Below are 14,565 nucleotides of genomic sequence, written 5' to 3'. Positions count from 1 at the left end.
AAATAATGACATAACAACATGTCCGGTAAACAATTGTGTTTTCAACACGAACGCTAATATATGCGTAATGCAACATCCAGTGCATCCGATTTAAACATAAACAATGTTTCGCCAATTCTTTTTGTTTATTTAACTCAACATGGTAACATTTCGACGGCAAATTACGTGCAAAAATTCAATAAACCGTAAACAGCTCTCAATTCGTTGTTCGTACAATTCCATAAACAAATAATTTTGTTATTATGTATTTTAATTAAAACACAAGCTTTATCCCAAAAATCAGTGATGAAATCAATCAAATCCGTCGCTATAGATAAATTTTGATTATAATTTAACATGAAAGGGTCAAGAAATTATCGGCAAAGAAAAAGAAACGAAGGTATTAATTCAAACATCACTGCTGCCAAATGAATTCATGTGAAATATTTAAATCGCGACTTACGAATTCATCATAATTCGCCGAAGCAAATTCTCATTTCTTAAAAGTTACTTTCTGTTTTAAATTTCAAATTTGCTCGGAGCCTTTAGTCTTAATTAATGTATAGGCAACACCTGCGCGTTTCGCAATTAATAAGAACAATCCCAATTCTATTGTACAAGTATCTTTGGCGAGAATGGATTGATGGGGTGTCAGACTGTTAAATATTGTGCCATTGTTTGTACTTTGACAGGCAGAAAAAACTATTTATGTTAAACCTATGCGATGCAGCTCCAAAATGAATTTATTTGGCACAATCCCTGTTGCAACACAGATATGAATTAGACCGAAATAAACTAACTTCAGAGATATAAACGAAAAAGAGAAGGTAATAACGAAGACGTTATGACGAGTACTTAAAAATATATAACTTTACATTGTAAACGTCTCCTAAGTAATAATAGTAAAGCTTTTCTGCTTCATAAAATACTTTTAGTTCTCTCTTTATTTCTCATTTCTTGCGTGAGTAGCACATTTGTAAACGGAGGTGTTAGTTATGTTACTTAATTTTGTAACAAATTACATTTACAATTTTTACACATAAATTACTAAGGGGATTTGTACATGCGCCCAGGAACCGGTCACAGGGGGACCCTAAATTCCTAAACACGCTTTGTACCTTACAGGAATAATTTTTTCGACAACAGCTTTCATGACACAAAATTGTCGCACGCAAGCCCACATAGAAATTATATTAAAAGTGGTAAATGGAATAAAAGTGTAAAAAGCAGAAGAAAAAACAACAAATAAAGAATACTCACAATAATTGAGTTTTAATTTTTTTAAAACGTATTGCAAAAGTTATACAAGTTATGTCAAGCAATATACCCAATAAAATCAATTTTGCCCGATTATAGGCCGAGAGAGTTTTTGAGTCTCTCCTTATGTACAAAGATTGTCATCTTTCTACTAAAAGTCAATCCATCAAATTTTTATCTTTATTGCAAGTTATTTAGAAGAAGTATTTATTCAGAACTCAATTCTAATTCTTACTGACGTAAAGACAAATCTGGCAAGGTTATGAAACAATAAAGATTACATTTATAAGTCTGGTGATCCTTCAATTTCCCTTAGGCACTGATTGCAACATCATCCACAAATATATATAGTTTTTTCTGAGACATTTCTATCTCTTGAGATGTATGCATTATATCCCTCGTAAAAAAGCTAAAATAAAGCTTGAAAAACAAATACAGGGTGTATCACATAATTTTACGAGGCCTGCGCCTGTAAGATGCAATTAATAATACATATTCCTCTACGAACTCGATTACAAATTTTGAAAAATTGGATAATTTTTTCTAGTTTGTACACCCTTTCAAAAATTACAACATTTTAATTAGTTGGTGATTAAAACAGATAAACTAGAATTATATTTATGCCGTCTCTTGATAGAACAAATAATAATTGTTTCTGAAAAACTGCAGTTTATGACAATTAATGAAACAGTGATTAGTTTGACAACTACTGTCATGGGTTTCCATAAGTTAAATAATTAAATGTGTATTTTTTGTATCCAAGTGACTTTTGTATATTTGGAAGCGTACATTAGGCGAAAGCCTCGTAAAGTTCTGTGAAACACCCTGTATAACAATGTGTTGAGCAAAGATTGTTAAGTAAGTTGCGAAAGGATTTTTTATAGTGAAAATATGTCATGTATATTAACGGCTAATACATAGAGCTGTATCTAAATTTATTCATATAATGTGGCGGTGGTACATACTCGAGCTTGAACGCTTAGTTCAATCTTTCGTATCAGAAGCAATAAGGCGGGTCTCCAAATCCGATTGGAAACCTCAGCAGATTATTGGGATTCGTTCAGTCGTCCTTTGGGCAGGAGCCGCAACGACAGGGCCAGAGGTAAATCCTTCCCATGGGATAGGGAAGGTTTCAAAGAACTTACGGACGTCGTCGACAGAGTTCACTCGAATATGATGCTCTTCTTAATATCTGTTCCTTGAAGGATTCAAGCTTTGAATGGACTTCCACTCCAATCGATAAAATTTGACGCTACCCGGGGTCTTATCCGGCCAGTCGGGAGGCTCAGACAGATTTGCAAACGTTTTCCTCAATTTATTCGTAGTGTCAAACGTATCAAATAAATATTTTTATGTATCCAGTAGAGAAGCAATGAATCTGGAAAAAAATATATTTCGAAATAAAAGTCTTAATTGATTGTTCCATTTTTTCTGGTTTCTCTTTGCGTTTGGCCGCTTTTAAAGACTCAGGAGTTGTAAAAGCTCGCGAATCAATAAACCTAATGACTTAGTTATGTAGGTTAGAATGTAGTAAGGCTGTTTACAAGTGTCCCAAATACGAAAAGTTTTTCCATTAGATAAAATCACGACGGGCATTTTCTTGTTATTGGAGTTTTCGACGCAAACAGATATACTGTCCGCACACTCAATTATAACAGGTTATAACCTGCAGATCTAATAAGAGTCCCTAATAGAAGCTCTAGCTCGACACTCGTTCTATGCTTGACTGTTATTTCATGCATTGTTCCAACATGCCTATCTCTTCGGCCTCGAGCTAAAGCCCTGATTAAGACAAAGCAAATTGGGCTGCTGATAAAGAACTTGTATTCTTCAAATGTGTTTAATTATTGAAAGAGCCAATCGGTTCTTTACACTAACTTCCGTGGTTATTATCTTTATAATTGCGAGGATTAAGTCTAGATAACATCGGCAAGTATCAAATTAAGCCACTTTCAGGCACTTTAACGAAAATATTCTGCACGGTTAAAGTTTAATCAAAAACTATTGCTTCAAGACCGACTTTTTCCAGGTCAATGTGTTACTACTGACAATTACGCATTTCTCGATTTATTAAAATGCTGTTGACAGAACTAAATTATTGTTGTGCTACAATAGACCATCAATTGTACATTATTCATGCATGTAATGGAATAATAAACATGCCGTAAACTCGACTGCACTGAGATAATGGGCCGCATTGTTCTGGAAACTTATCTTATTATTGACATCTACAACTCTGCTTCAAACAAATAGTTCCCAAAAGTTTGACAAGGAAAAAATAACATTTATATCTTGTGCCTACGGATATATACCTAAAGTTCCCCGTACTCGTGCCTTAGCTATTGCCACTTCTGTCACTTTTTACAATATAGGTATTTTCATTTTCTGTATGAAAGAGTAGTACCTTCGGGTTCTAAATTTGTCCGTAGGGTTAAGTTACAACACAGATTCTTTTATTATACAGAAATCAAACCTTTCTGTGTGGCGATAGCTATGACACGAGATATACAGGGGAAACCAGAACTCGCGCCCAGAGAAAAATGCCATATAAGGTAAGATACCAGGAACATGGTAAAAATTTTCTCTAAAAAAATTTCAAAGTTATGATAGTTTAAATTTTGCACTTTGACTCTATTTATTTCTGTTGGAAAAATAATTTTTCAAGTTTTCATTGCTACAAGCTATTAGAAGAGGAAACAAGGAAGTTGTATCCTAAATTGTAACTCTGTTCAATGTTATTTGTGGTTTTTATTAGCAAAATTTTTGTACCTTTATTAAATACAGGGTGATTCTTAAATAGACCGACAAAATTTTATTACAGCTTTCCAAGGATAAATGAAGACAAACTGTACCCATTTTACGTTTATATCTTTTAGGGGCAAAACCCCCTTGATCCGTGCCGCTTACGGCATTTATGAATTGTTGTAATGATCAAGTAAATTATCATCAAATTAGTTACCATGGTTTCTACTACCTGTGCTAATACTATTTACGAAAACATCAGTGGCGTACGCTTTACCTCAAAAATAATTTTAGTATAATTTATTTGGAGAACGCTTAAACAAATAATTTTTAAATATTTTTTCCAGCATGTACTCATTTGATACTACCAAGAATAAAATTTTGTTGGTCTATTTAAGAATCACCCTGTATATGTAAAAAAACATACCAGGTGAATAAAAAGTATGGAACCAAACGTTTTTTCGTAAACTAAGCAGTTTACGAAAAAAATAATTAGTGTAGCGTAATGTACAATTAAAATGTGACCATTTATCAAGAATAACATTTTTCGAAATTTCTTTTAGTTTTCGAGTTCTGGATTTTTTTTTTAAAGGCAACCCACCATGGTAATTTTTTTAATTAAAGAATATGATCTAAAAATGACCTCTAATTAAACAGAATTGTTTTTTAGTCAGTCAATTCGAGATTTTTATAGATAATTTTTTTTTAATTTTTTCCATGTTCCTGGTATGTTACCTTCTATGGCATTTTTCTCGCGCCCCAATGTCAAGTGCTAGCGCGCTAGCGGCAGTAGGTAGATCACCAAAAAGTGCGGCGAAAGAAGTAATTTTTGCTTGCATAAGAAAGTTATTAGACTCATAAATCCACCAATCCCAGAAGGGCACTTAAAGGTGTGATTATATCCGTTGTTAGATTACAAAAATAATACCAATTTGGCCAGAACTTTTAATAAATAGCTGGTCTACTGTAATTTTCACTTATACTTAATTACACGAGAGCTTTTTTTTTCGAAGTAAACTTGACATTTTAATGGGAATTTTGTTTCCTGGCAATTTAACGAAAAAAGCTGCTTCTGAAATAATTACGAGTCCGTAGGACGACCCTAACTGAAAAATGAATCAACAAAAAATTTTTTTTGACATTTAGAAACGTTCATTTTTTCCCCTTCCGAAAATGTTTTAAAAAGTAGGGGGTGCTATTTAAAATTTTAAAGTAGGGAGGCTAGCGACTAAAGGATGAAACTTAAAATTAACTAATGCGATCCTAATCGACCTGTTTTTGCTTGAAAATACATCTACTCAATGTCAAAAGTTATTGAGACTGGCTCCTTTTGAAATGAAAGCTGTATATTTGCCTAAACATCCCAAATAAAGTGGTAAAGTATCGCATTATCCGACATCATAACAGATCGGTTTTGTGGTCTCAAATATTTACAATAAACCTATAATTTGCCAGGTGAAAACTGTTAAAATATATTGGAAATCATATTATAATAATATCTAAATGTATTAATGTTAGGAACGAATGTAATTAATGCTACCACTTGTACACAATTGCTGAATAAACAAACGATAAATTTCAAACAAATTAATGGATCTACTTTTGTTAAATTTTATAAATGTGTTTGCTGTGGCGAGAAATAATTGCTGATATTTAAGTTAATATTTATTTCAGCAGCAAACAATATGTGTGCAAAGTATCGAGTCTATCTTGTTACAACTAATCGTAAAGAAGCATAAAAGTCACATTTATTAAAATTTTCATTTAAGAAGTTAACTTGTAATACAGCACCGGATTCATCGCTTAATATAAATTTTCTCGTTAGTCTTACAGGGCGACGCGCTCATATGTCGTTTAACGTATTTTCATAAGCTAAGAGCTTTTAACTACAAATTAACGACTTGCAAATATAGGAAAATGAAAAAGGGAGAATAAAAGTTGCCATTGTTAGAGTAATTGAAAGACCGAATGATGTAACGTGTTATTGGACTTTGAGAGTAATTGCAGCATAGGAAATGAGAGAGAAAAATAAAACAGCTTTTAACTAAACTATTAAAATTTAATTTATGATGATATTAGCAATTCAATTTACATCCAAGCTACAGGAAACTGGGTGCATTGTTTAGGTGGTGATGCATTTATGAAACTAATTTGTAGCCTCACCATATTTTCTATATATTTTATATTAACATAAACAAAAATATTAAAAGTGTTATTGACTCATATAAAAAAACAAACATCATGATTGTCTCTACGGGTGGTTTCAGCCTACAAAATTCAGTTTCAAATTAATAATCCTATTTTCAGCAGAATCTGGAAACATTAAAATTTGTCCTCTATCGCTTTTTTCTGCTTGTGTGTATTTATAAATAAAATTATGTTTTTAGACAATTTATTACAATTTCAACCTTAGTAAACTAACTCCTTGTGGATTATGTATGAAAAGGAGTAATCGCCGAGCTGTAATGAAGGGTTGTCAGTGGCCGGTGAATTATTTTGTTGAGTAATAATAGAGTAAGTAGCTACAAAGGTTTTCCTTCCCTGATACATGGTCTCACAAAATTGGACTTTCGTGCTACTTGAACGTATAAAACACGTTGTAAAATTTTAAATAAACAATAATTTTAACAAGTTTATTGTTACTTAAGTCAGTTTTCAAAATTAAATTTGCAAAATAATTACAATATTGGTGAAAGTATTTTTAAACCTTTTGTCCTGATGTCTTCTCCAACGTTTTGCTTTATTATTTCACATATTTGAATAAAAGGCGGAGTGTATTTTTGACAAACTATTGTTTTGCGACAATGACTTCAAATCATGAAAATTTTTCCATCGATCGAGCCGTAGACGAAAAATCAAAAAATGTTTTGAACGGATGGTTCATCTCTAGCAAGCAAAAAACCACTCTGACGGACCGTGAAATGAAAAGAAGAATAGCGATTGGCATAATTTTGGAGAAGAAAAAAGCATAGTTTAAGTTGGTAAAAAAACAAATGTCTGCAAAAAAATTGGGTAACAAAAAATAAAATCCTCAAGAATAAATCAAAAAAAAATTACTAAATTTCTTTCAGGAGAAACAAAAAAGAGCAAAACGCATTAAGCAATTATTTAAAATATTCTAAAAAATATGTTGCGGAGAATATTGAACACTAATTTGCAAAACGTACTGCTTATATTATCGATAAAAATAAGTTTTAGGGCAGGCGTAAAAATCAATATTTCTAATTGATTAAAAACGAATTGTGATAGTGTAAACGGTAGAGCATTAAATACACTTTAATTTGATGTTTTAATATTGTACAAAATTTTTAGATGGCAGTGAGACCTGAAAACTTAAATTTGAAAAAAAAATTCAATTACCTGAAATATTTTCTACGTGATAAAATTCTTTGATTTTTCTCTGTGGTATTTGTGAAAACAGAATAATGATAAAGGTGATAGGTTTGAATAATTAACATTTTAATATTAAAAATCTGAAACTTGGAATAATTTATGGGGAGGTTGGCGGTAATTGGTGATCAGACCAGAATTTCTTGAAAAAAAAGTCCGTAATGATATTTATGACGACCCGGGCTCTTTTGTGAAGCCTCCGTTTTATTGTCAATGCATTAGCAGACCATCATCTTAAACTTGGCTATAAATTACCAGAATTCCCAATTTTCAATATTAAAATATTAATTACTAAAAATCTATTATCCTTTATATTATTCAATTTTTACAGTTACTATTACGAAAAAATCAAGAAATTTTATCATGTAAAGAAAAATCCTTTTCTTAAGACCTACTAAAAATTTTATTACTTTTAAGTTAAATGCGGTATTGTTAAGAGTAAACCAGAGGGTAAACAAATCATAAATTAGTGGAACTCACCCGGACCTAGAAACCAAGGAAACAGGTCAGTTTTTAACAGGGCCGGATTATTTACTTTCTTTTTGTCTAAAATACTTAAAATATTTTAATAGTTTTTGATGTATTCAAGTATTTTAAGAAATTTAAAAAAGCCAGGTGGTTATTAACAAGTTATTAAATAAAGCAGTTTTTTTTTAATAATAGCTTGGTAAAACTTTATCACTACTTTGGTTTTAAATACGGCCCTGTTTTATTCTGGTGGGTGCAGCAACACTTGCAAAGGAACGTGCCATTTATGGAGGGTTACAAATTCAAGCCACTGTGTGGTTAATCTCTTATAATGTGTCATAAAATTTATAGTCGGTTTTAGGAAAATGATTTTTCTTTTTTTATAAAAAAAATTACAATTAATTAAATTTTTTTTTCAAATTCGGTTTTTAGGGTTTTACAGACATACGTTAATAATTTTGAACAATATTAAAATATCAAATTGAAGTCTATATAATCCTCTATCGTTAGCACTAGCAATTTTTATTTAAAACTTGGGACACCCTAAATATACTAGCTTAAGAAGTACAATTTTGTTAATATGTATTTAGTTCTATTTTTGTTTAAAATTTTTAATAATAAACAATAAAGTTGTGTATAAAATTTACAAAAATTGTTTTATTAACCAACCAATTTAACTCCACCCCTAAAATGGAAGGGATAATCTAATAAAAACTTTCTGCACTAAATATTGTTGTCATTTTTGTTTAGATTTCATTTAGAAATGTCTTTGTGCAACCATCAAAATTTTGCCATCGACGCAGAAGTCGATAAAAAAGTCCAACAAAATTTTGAGAAATTCGTCAAAGAGCAAATGGGAAAACTTCCACAAAAACATCAATTTGTGGGTGAAGAAATAAAACGAAAAGTGGCTGTTGGTCTAGTTTTAATCAACAAGGAAACGTACAAACTAGAGAAAAAAAGAAAAGCTGCAAGAAAATTAAAACGAAAACCTTTAGAAGAACGTGACCATGAAAACCAAAAAAAAAGTTTGTTGAAACAGTGTTTGTTAAAGCTGCACAAAGAACAAAAAAAAAGAGAGAAGAGGATCAAGTTGGGTAAGAAAGCAAGTCAAATTTAATACTCGTAAACACTTGTACATCTTGGTTTTGCAGCTAATAAATAAGATTTCAACAGGCCCAATTGTTGGAACACAATTTGCATCAATTATTAAATAATTAAACTGTAAACACACCTTATACATATTTACACATACTACATGTTATTTAATTTCTGAATTCATCTGTATTTTTTAAATAAATAAATTATTCTATTGCAATTTGATTTATTAATTCTTTACTAAAATTACTTCTAAAAGTGTAAAAGCATTTAATCTTCTCCTCACCCTTTAACAAGTAAAGTGAGAATTTTTCACTTTCATTTTTAGTGGCATTTGCTAAATTTTTATAATTAAAAAATGATTTTGTTTCAAATTCTTACCGATAATACAACAAAAAAGATTTAAATGATTTTTTTAAATAAGATATTTTATTTACAATGAATAAATTCCAAGATTTCAATATATTTTCAGAACACACAAAAGGTGGTAAATATTTTATTTAAACTGTCACATTAATAATATTATTAATACTAATAATCCGAACAGAAAGTTACCGGAGCTCCTGCGAATTAACTAAACGTTCGGACTATTGAACTCGTATTGTACATACATAGGTAGTACATACATACATATGTTATATCTACAATCTGAATATAATCTGGATTTTAGGCAGCATGTGAGAAAAAAAGGTTTATAATAAAGTTTTAAATAATAAAACATAAAATTGTTCTTCTTTTATTTTAAAAAAGGTAAATAGAAGTATTAATATAAATTATGTATTATTAATAATTACAGTAAATACTAATAAATTGAGGGCCGGTTTTTCAATCGTTGGTTAACCTCTAGTTAGTAGGTTTCTATGAAAATTTTTGCATTTAACCAATCAAAATGCTGCATTTTTAGTTTAACTAGAGGTTTAACTTTAATCAACGATTGAAAAACCGGCCCTAAGAAACTAAAAACTTATGCAAAGTGGTTTGGAAATCATTACTAGGCTTTAATTCTAGGGTTTTTTGCCGAATACTTCGTAATCTTGTAAAAGCAATTTGTTTTCTTATTTTCTTATTTATTCTTATTTTTACATTTGAAAATGAATTATGAAGAAAGTCCGTCACTAAAATTGAATTACCGCGAACGACTTATTCTAACACCGAAATAGAAAAATCATTTTACACAATCAAGGTGTTCGGATTACCGACGAATTCGGATTACCGAGAATTTGAATTACCAAGACATTACTGTATTACAACTACGTAAATAAATTGTTTGTAACAAATGATTTTATTTAGTTACATACATTCAGAGTAGAATAAAATGCATAATTTGAATATAAACGATTTTTGTAGAGAATTCTTTAACAGGTCGATTATTATTTTTCCTTGCGCATCATTTGACACATATGGTTTTTGTTTGTATGCTTTCTGAAATGCACAACCACCTATAACTTTTTTTTTAATGTACGTATTATTTGTTTTCTGATAATTTTCAAAGTCTACATAATTAAAAAATAAGAACAAATTCTTAAGTTAAATACTATTTATGCGCAAGGAAAAATCAAAATTGACCAGTTTCAGGATTTTTTACAAAAGTCGCTTCTATTCAAATTATGAATTTTGGTCCACTCTGTATATTACTAATAAATAAAAGTTAAATATTACCTACTTATGTTTTTTGTTATATGAGAATAATATTATATCTAAATAAGTTCTGAGCAATATTTTTTAATGATTTTTTTTTATATTTGCGTCTCACATTTCCTCCACTTTATTAACGGCCTTTATATTACGAGTATGGAATCGTCATTTTGATCTTTACTGAGTGTATACTAATATCATTTTGCTAAGACCTACTAAAAATTTTATTACTTTTAAGTTAAATGCAGTATTGTTAAGAGTAAACCAGAGGGTAAACAAATAATAAATTAGTGGAACACACCCGGACCCTGAAACAGGTCAGTTTTTAACAGGGCCGGATTATTTACTTTCTTTTTGTCTAAAATACTTGAAATATTTTAATAGTTTTTGATGTAGTCAAGTATTTTAAGAAATTTAAAAAAGCCAGGTGGTTATTAACAAGTTATTATTAAATAAATCAGATTTTTTTTTTTTAATAATAGCTTGGTAAAACTCTACCACTATTTTGGTTTTAAATACGGCCCTGTTTTATTCTAGAGGGTGCAGCAACACTTGCAAAGGAACGTGCCATTTATGGAGGGTTACAAATTCAAGCCATTGTTTGGTTAATCTCTTATAATGTGTCATAAAATTTTTAGTAGGTCTTACGAAAATGATTTTTCTATACATAATTACCTACTTATTATTAACGTGTTGCTTTTGAATCAATTTTACACATTTGATTGTTTTTAAAATTAAGCATAATCGGACTGATGACTGATATCCAAATTAAAACGTAATGACGATTTATTTTTAAAATAAAAATTCTTCTAAATTCACATCATACCTAGGTATAAAAACTTTCCTTTACCTTTTGGAGAAATCCACTAGAAATCATACTAAAAGTTGAGTTAAAATTATTCTTTAAACTTTCTATAGAAAGTGATTTAACACTAAAGGATATAAGTTGTTACCTGCACCATGTTTTCCAAGGATTAAGGATTGTTTCTCTAATCCATGAAGACATAATTTTAGAAAACAAATTATGATTTCCAAAGAAAGATTTATTTTCTCAGAAAACTTTTAAGAAGAGTAAAACTATTATCAACAAATACTGTAATAAATCTGTTTACAAATGAAATAAAAATTATCCCCACTGCTACTACCCTTTCGAAGTTCATCACTTACAAATTACCTCTCAGTTTTAAAGATGTCTTCTTGTGAGCACACCAATTTTATCATCGATCACATGGTTGACAAATATGTGAAACAAAATTTTGAACGGTTTCTAAAATCTCAAACTGAAAAAATTATGCAGCACCGTGAAGACAATTTAGATGTCACAGACATAAAAAATATGGCAATTGAAGCAATTTTTGACAATAAAGAAGAGGTTAAATTGGCACTTAAGAAAAAAGCAGCCTCTAAAGCACACAGGAGAAAATTCGAAGATGAAACCGTGATGAAGAAAAATCCAAATATATTATTGAAGCAAGCCTTACTCACAGCTCAGTTGAATGTTATTGATAAAAAACAATTGAGAAAGTAAGTCATAATTATTAGTTTATTTTTACATGTTATAAAACGTTTTGTAGGTAAACTAAAGTCAAAATTTGAGTTTTGTGAATTGTATATACTAAATTTTGTAGTTTTGTATCGAGCGATCAAGATAATTTGTAATCGAGTCATCTTTGCATCCGAGAACGTATGTCTAACTGCACGTGAAACGTCAAATAAAATGACAAGTTGAAAGGTAAAACGGCAAAATGGACTAGAATTAGTCGCCAACGTATAATAATACGAGTAAAACCGCTTTTTTTAAGGTAAATTATAAATTTAGTTATTTTAATCATCACCGGTTTGATCATGCCATTTTACCTTTCGACTTGTCATTTTACTTGACATTTTACAGACATACGTTTTCGGATCCAAGGATGACTCGATATAAATAATCTTGATCGCTCGATATAAATAAAATATTTTGTACTTATTTTAATAAAAAATGTTTTCAACACAAATCTAAAGTGTAATTTATTCTAGTATTTCGTCGCAATGTCTTTGCCCTTTTTTCCCAAATTCATCAGTTATTTCTTATGTTTCAAAGTAATTCCCTTGTCCCCACTTTTCAATAAATTTGCATAATTTCGAAGAGTTGTGCCGAGTTTCAAATTATGGAATATTAAGTGTTCTTTGTTTGATGATAATTTAAAGTAAAATAATTTCTCGAAAACTCCGCCGAAGCCAAGTGAATTATCATTATTTAAATGCTCCGTTTGAAACAAACTCCACACAATTGCCATTTTATACAATTAATTTTCATCTGATAAACCATCTCGACCCAGCAACAACTCGACTTTCTCCTTTCCTAATAAACCCCAAGTTTATCAACTCCTCGCCATTTTGTATACATGTATTAGAAACAGTCTGCGATTTTTAACATAGTTACCTACAGTATGAACAGACGCCAATGTCAGCGTCTGCAGTAATTGTTTCATGTAGAAGATATCATCTCCCTGCAGAGTATTTTTATAAGAAAGTTTTTCAATTTCACGCCCTGTCCAAGTCGCGCAATAAAACTGTAACGGGAAATCTACAATTCCGGTAACGGGAACGGGAAATTTATCGTTGCATTTCTAAAGGAGAGAGCGAGAACAGCCCAGATTCGAAGCTCGTAAATCAGACATCGAACGACTTTAATATCTCGATATGATATGATTACCTACTATGGTCTGTGCCTTATGAAAGGTCGGGCAAATCGGACGAGATATAGAAGGGAAATAAGCAGCTTTTATTTAATCCCGGAAATGCCATTCCGACGCCACAATTTTGCTATTCACTACACTCACATCCAGCGGAACACTTTGCCCCGACAAAAATATTGCGCACATTACCCAACTTTTGGAAGCCTGATCAAGAAGAGAGTCTTATTTATTTACTTCCGGAAGGATGGGATGCTTTTTTACGCTGACGGAGATGGAGCGCCTGCTGCACCTAATAACCATTTTTAAGACGGTTTAAACTCTTTACGGAGGGATATTTGTCAGAAAAATTTGTCGTAAAGCCCGAATGGATATATATTTTATTTCTACGCTGCCAGCAACATTGTTATAGTGTTGTTTAAGAGCTTCTGTTTATATGAGCACTTCACTCCATTGTGTTTCTTTCACTTCAATGACAAACCAAATAGACAACACAAAACATATCCTACATATAGCTAATTTTTTGAGGTCTATTTGGTTATACGTAGACAATCGATATATTACTTTCAATGTAAGAATGTCATACTGAAAAAACAAAAAATCGCAGCGCTTCGTTAGGCCCAACCATACCTTTAGAAAAAATAAAAACAAAAAGTAAAAAAACCATAAATGTAAAGAACGAAAAACTATGGTATACAAAAAAAAACAGTTACGAATTATTGTTATAATGTTACTTTTCATTTCCAACGTAAAAATTGTCAGTCTATTATATATTCCACCACCAATTAGTATAACTACGATTATTTAGCAATTATTATTGATATGGAAATGATTTAATTAAAAGTTTATTTATAAAAAATCAAGAATAAATAAAATATATACATAAAAATATATACCTACATTTTTATTTTGCTGTTAATAAACATTTTTACTTGTTTCTCTACGACTCTACGTTTTGATAAATTCATCATCAAAAGTTTGTCAATGCAATAAATTACCTCATTAAACTTTTTTTAATGCAAGACTGAGCAACATTGTAAATTTTTATCGATTTAAAGATTCATATTACACACAGTTCAAACTGAAAGTTTGACAGCACATTCACTCCTGTACTGTTATTTTCATTATGTTGTACACTTATTACTTAAAAATATTTTCTTTTTCATATTAATGTGCATCTAAGAAAAGTAAAAGTCTAAATGCATCTTTAATTTAATGGCCGATTCACACAAAAAGTGTCTTTACTAATGTCAGTCAAAACAAATTTAATCACATCAATAATGACAAAAATCATTATGTTTGCTACCCTATGTTAAAT

The 14,565-nt window shown here is 30.4% G+C and overlaps 1 protein-coding gene across 1 annotated transcript; it reads left to right on the top strand.

Annotated features, from left to right (window-relative positions):
* Positions 1 to 11,758: 11,758 nt before the first annotated feature.
* Positions 11,759 to 12,097, top strand: LOC123011564. The gene has a single exon (XM_044409066.1). It carries the CDS (start codon positions 11,759 to 11,761, stop codon positions 12,095 to 12,097), a length of 339 nt encoding a protein of 112 aa, XP_044265001.1.
* Positions 12,098 to 14,565: the final 2,468 nt, after the last annotated feature.

The sequence above is a fragment of the Tribolium madens genome, unplaced genomic scaffold (assembly GCF_015345945.1).
Source record: "Tribolium madens isolate multiple individuals breed KSU strain unplaced genomic scaffold, Tmad_KSU_1.1 Scaffold_91;HRSCAF=231;Tcas5.2_LG7, whole genome shotgun sequence".
Classification (NCBI taxonomy): Eukaryota; Metazoa; Arthropoda; class Insecta; order Coleoptera; family Tenebrionidae; genus Tribolium; species Tribolium madens.
The sequence above is the reverse complement of the archived record's forward strand: the minus strand, read 5'-3'. Positions and strand labels throughout refer to the sequence as shown.

Coding starts and splice junctions, on each gene's coding strand:
- LOC123011564 (XM_044409066.1), top strand. CDS start 11,759: ATGTCTTCTTGTGAGCACACCAATTTTATCATCGATCACATGGTTGAC.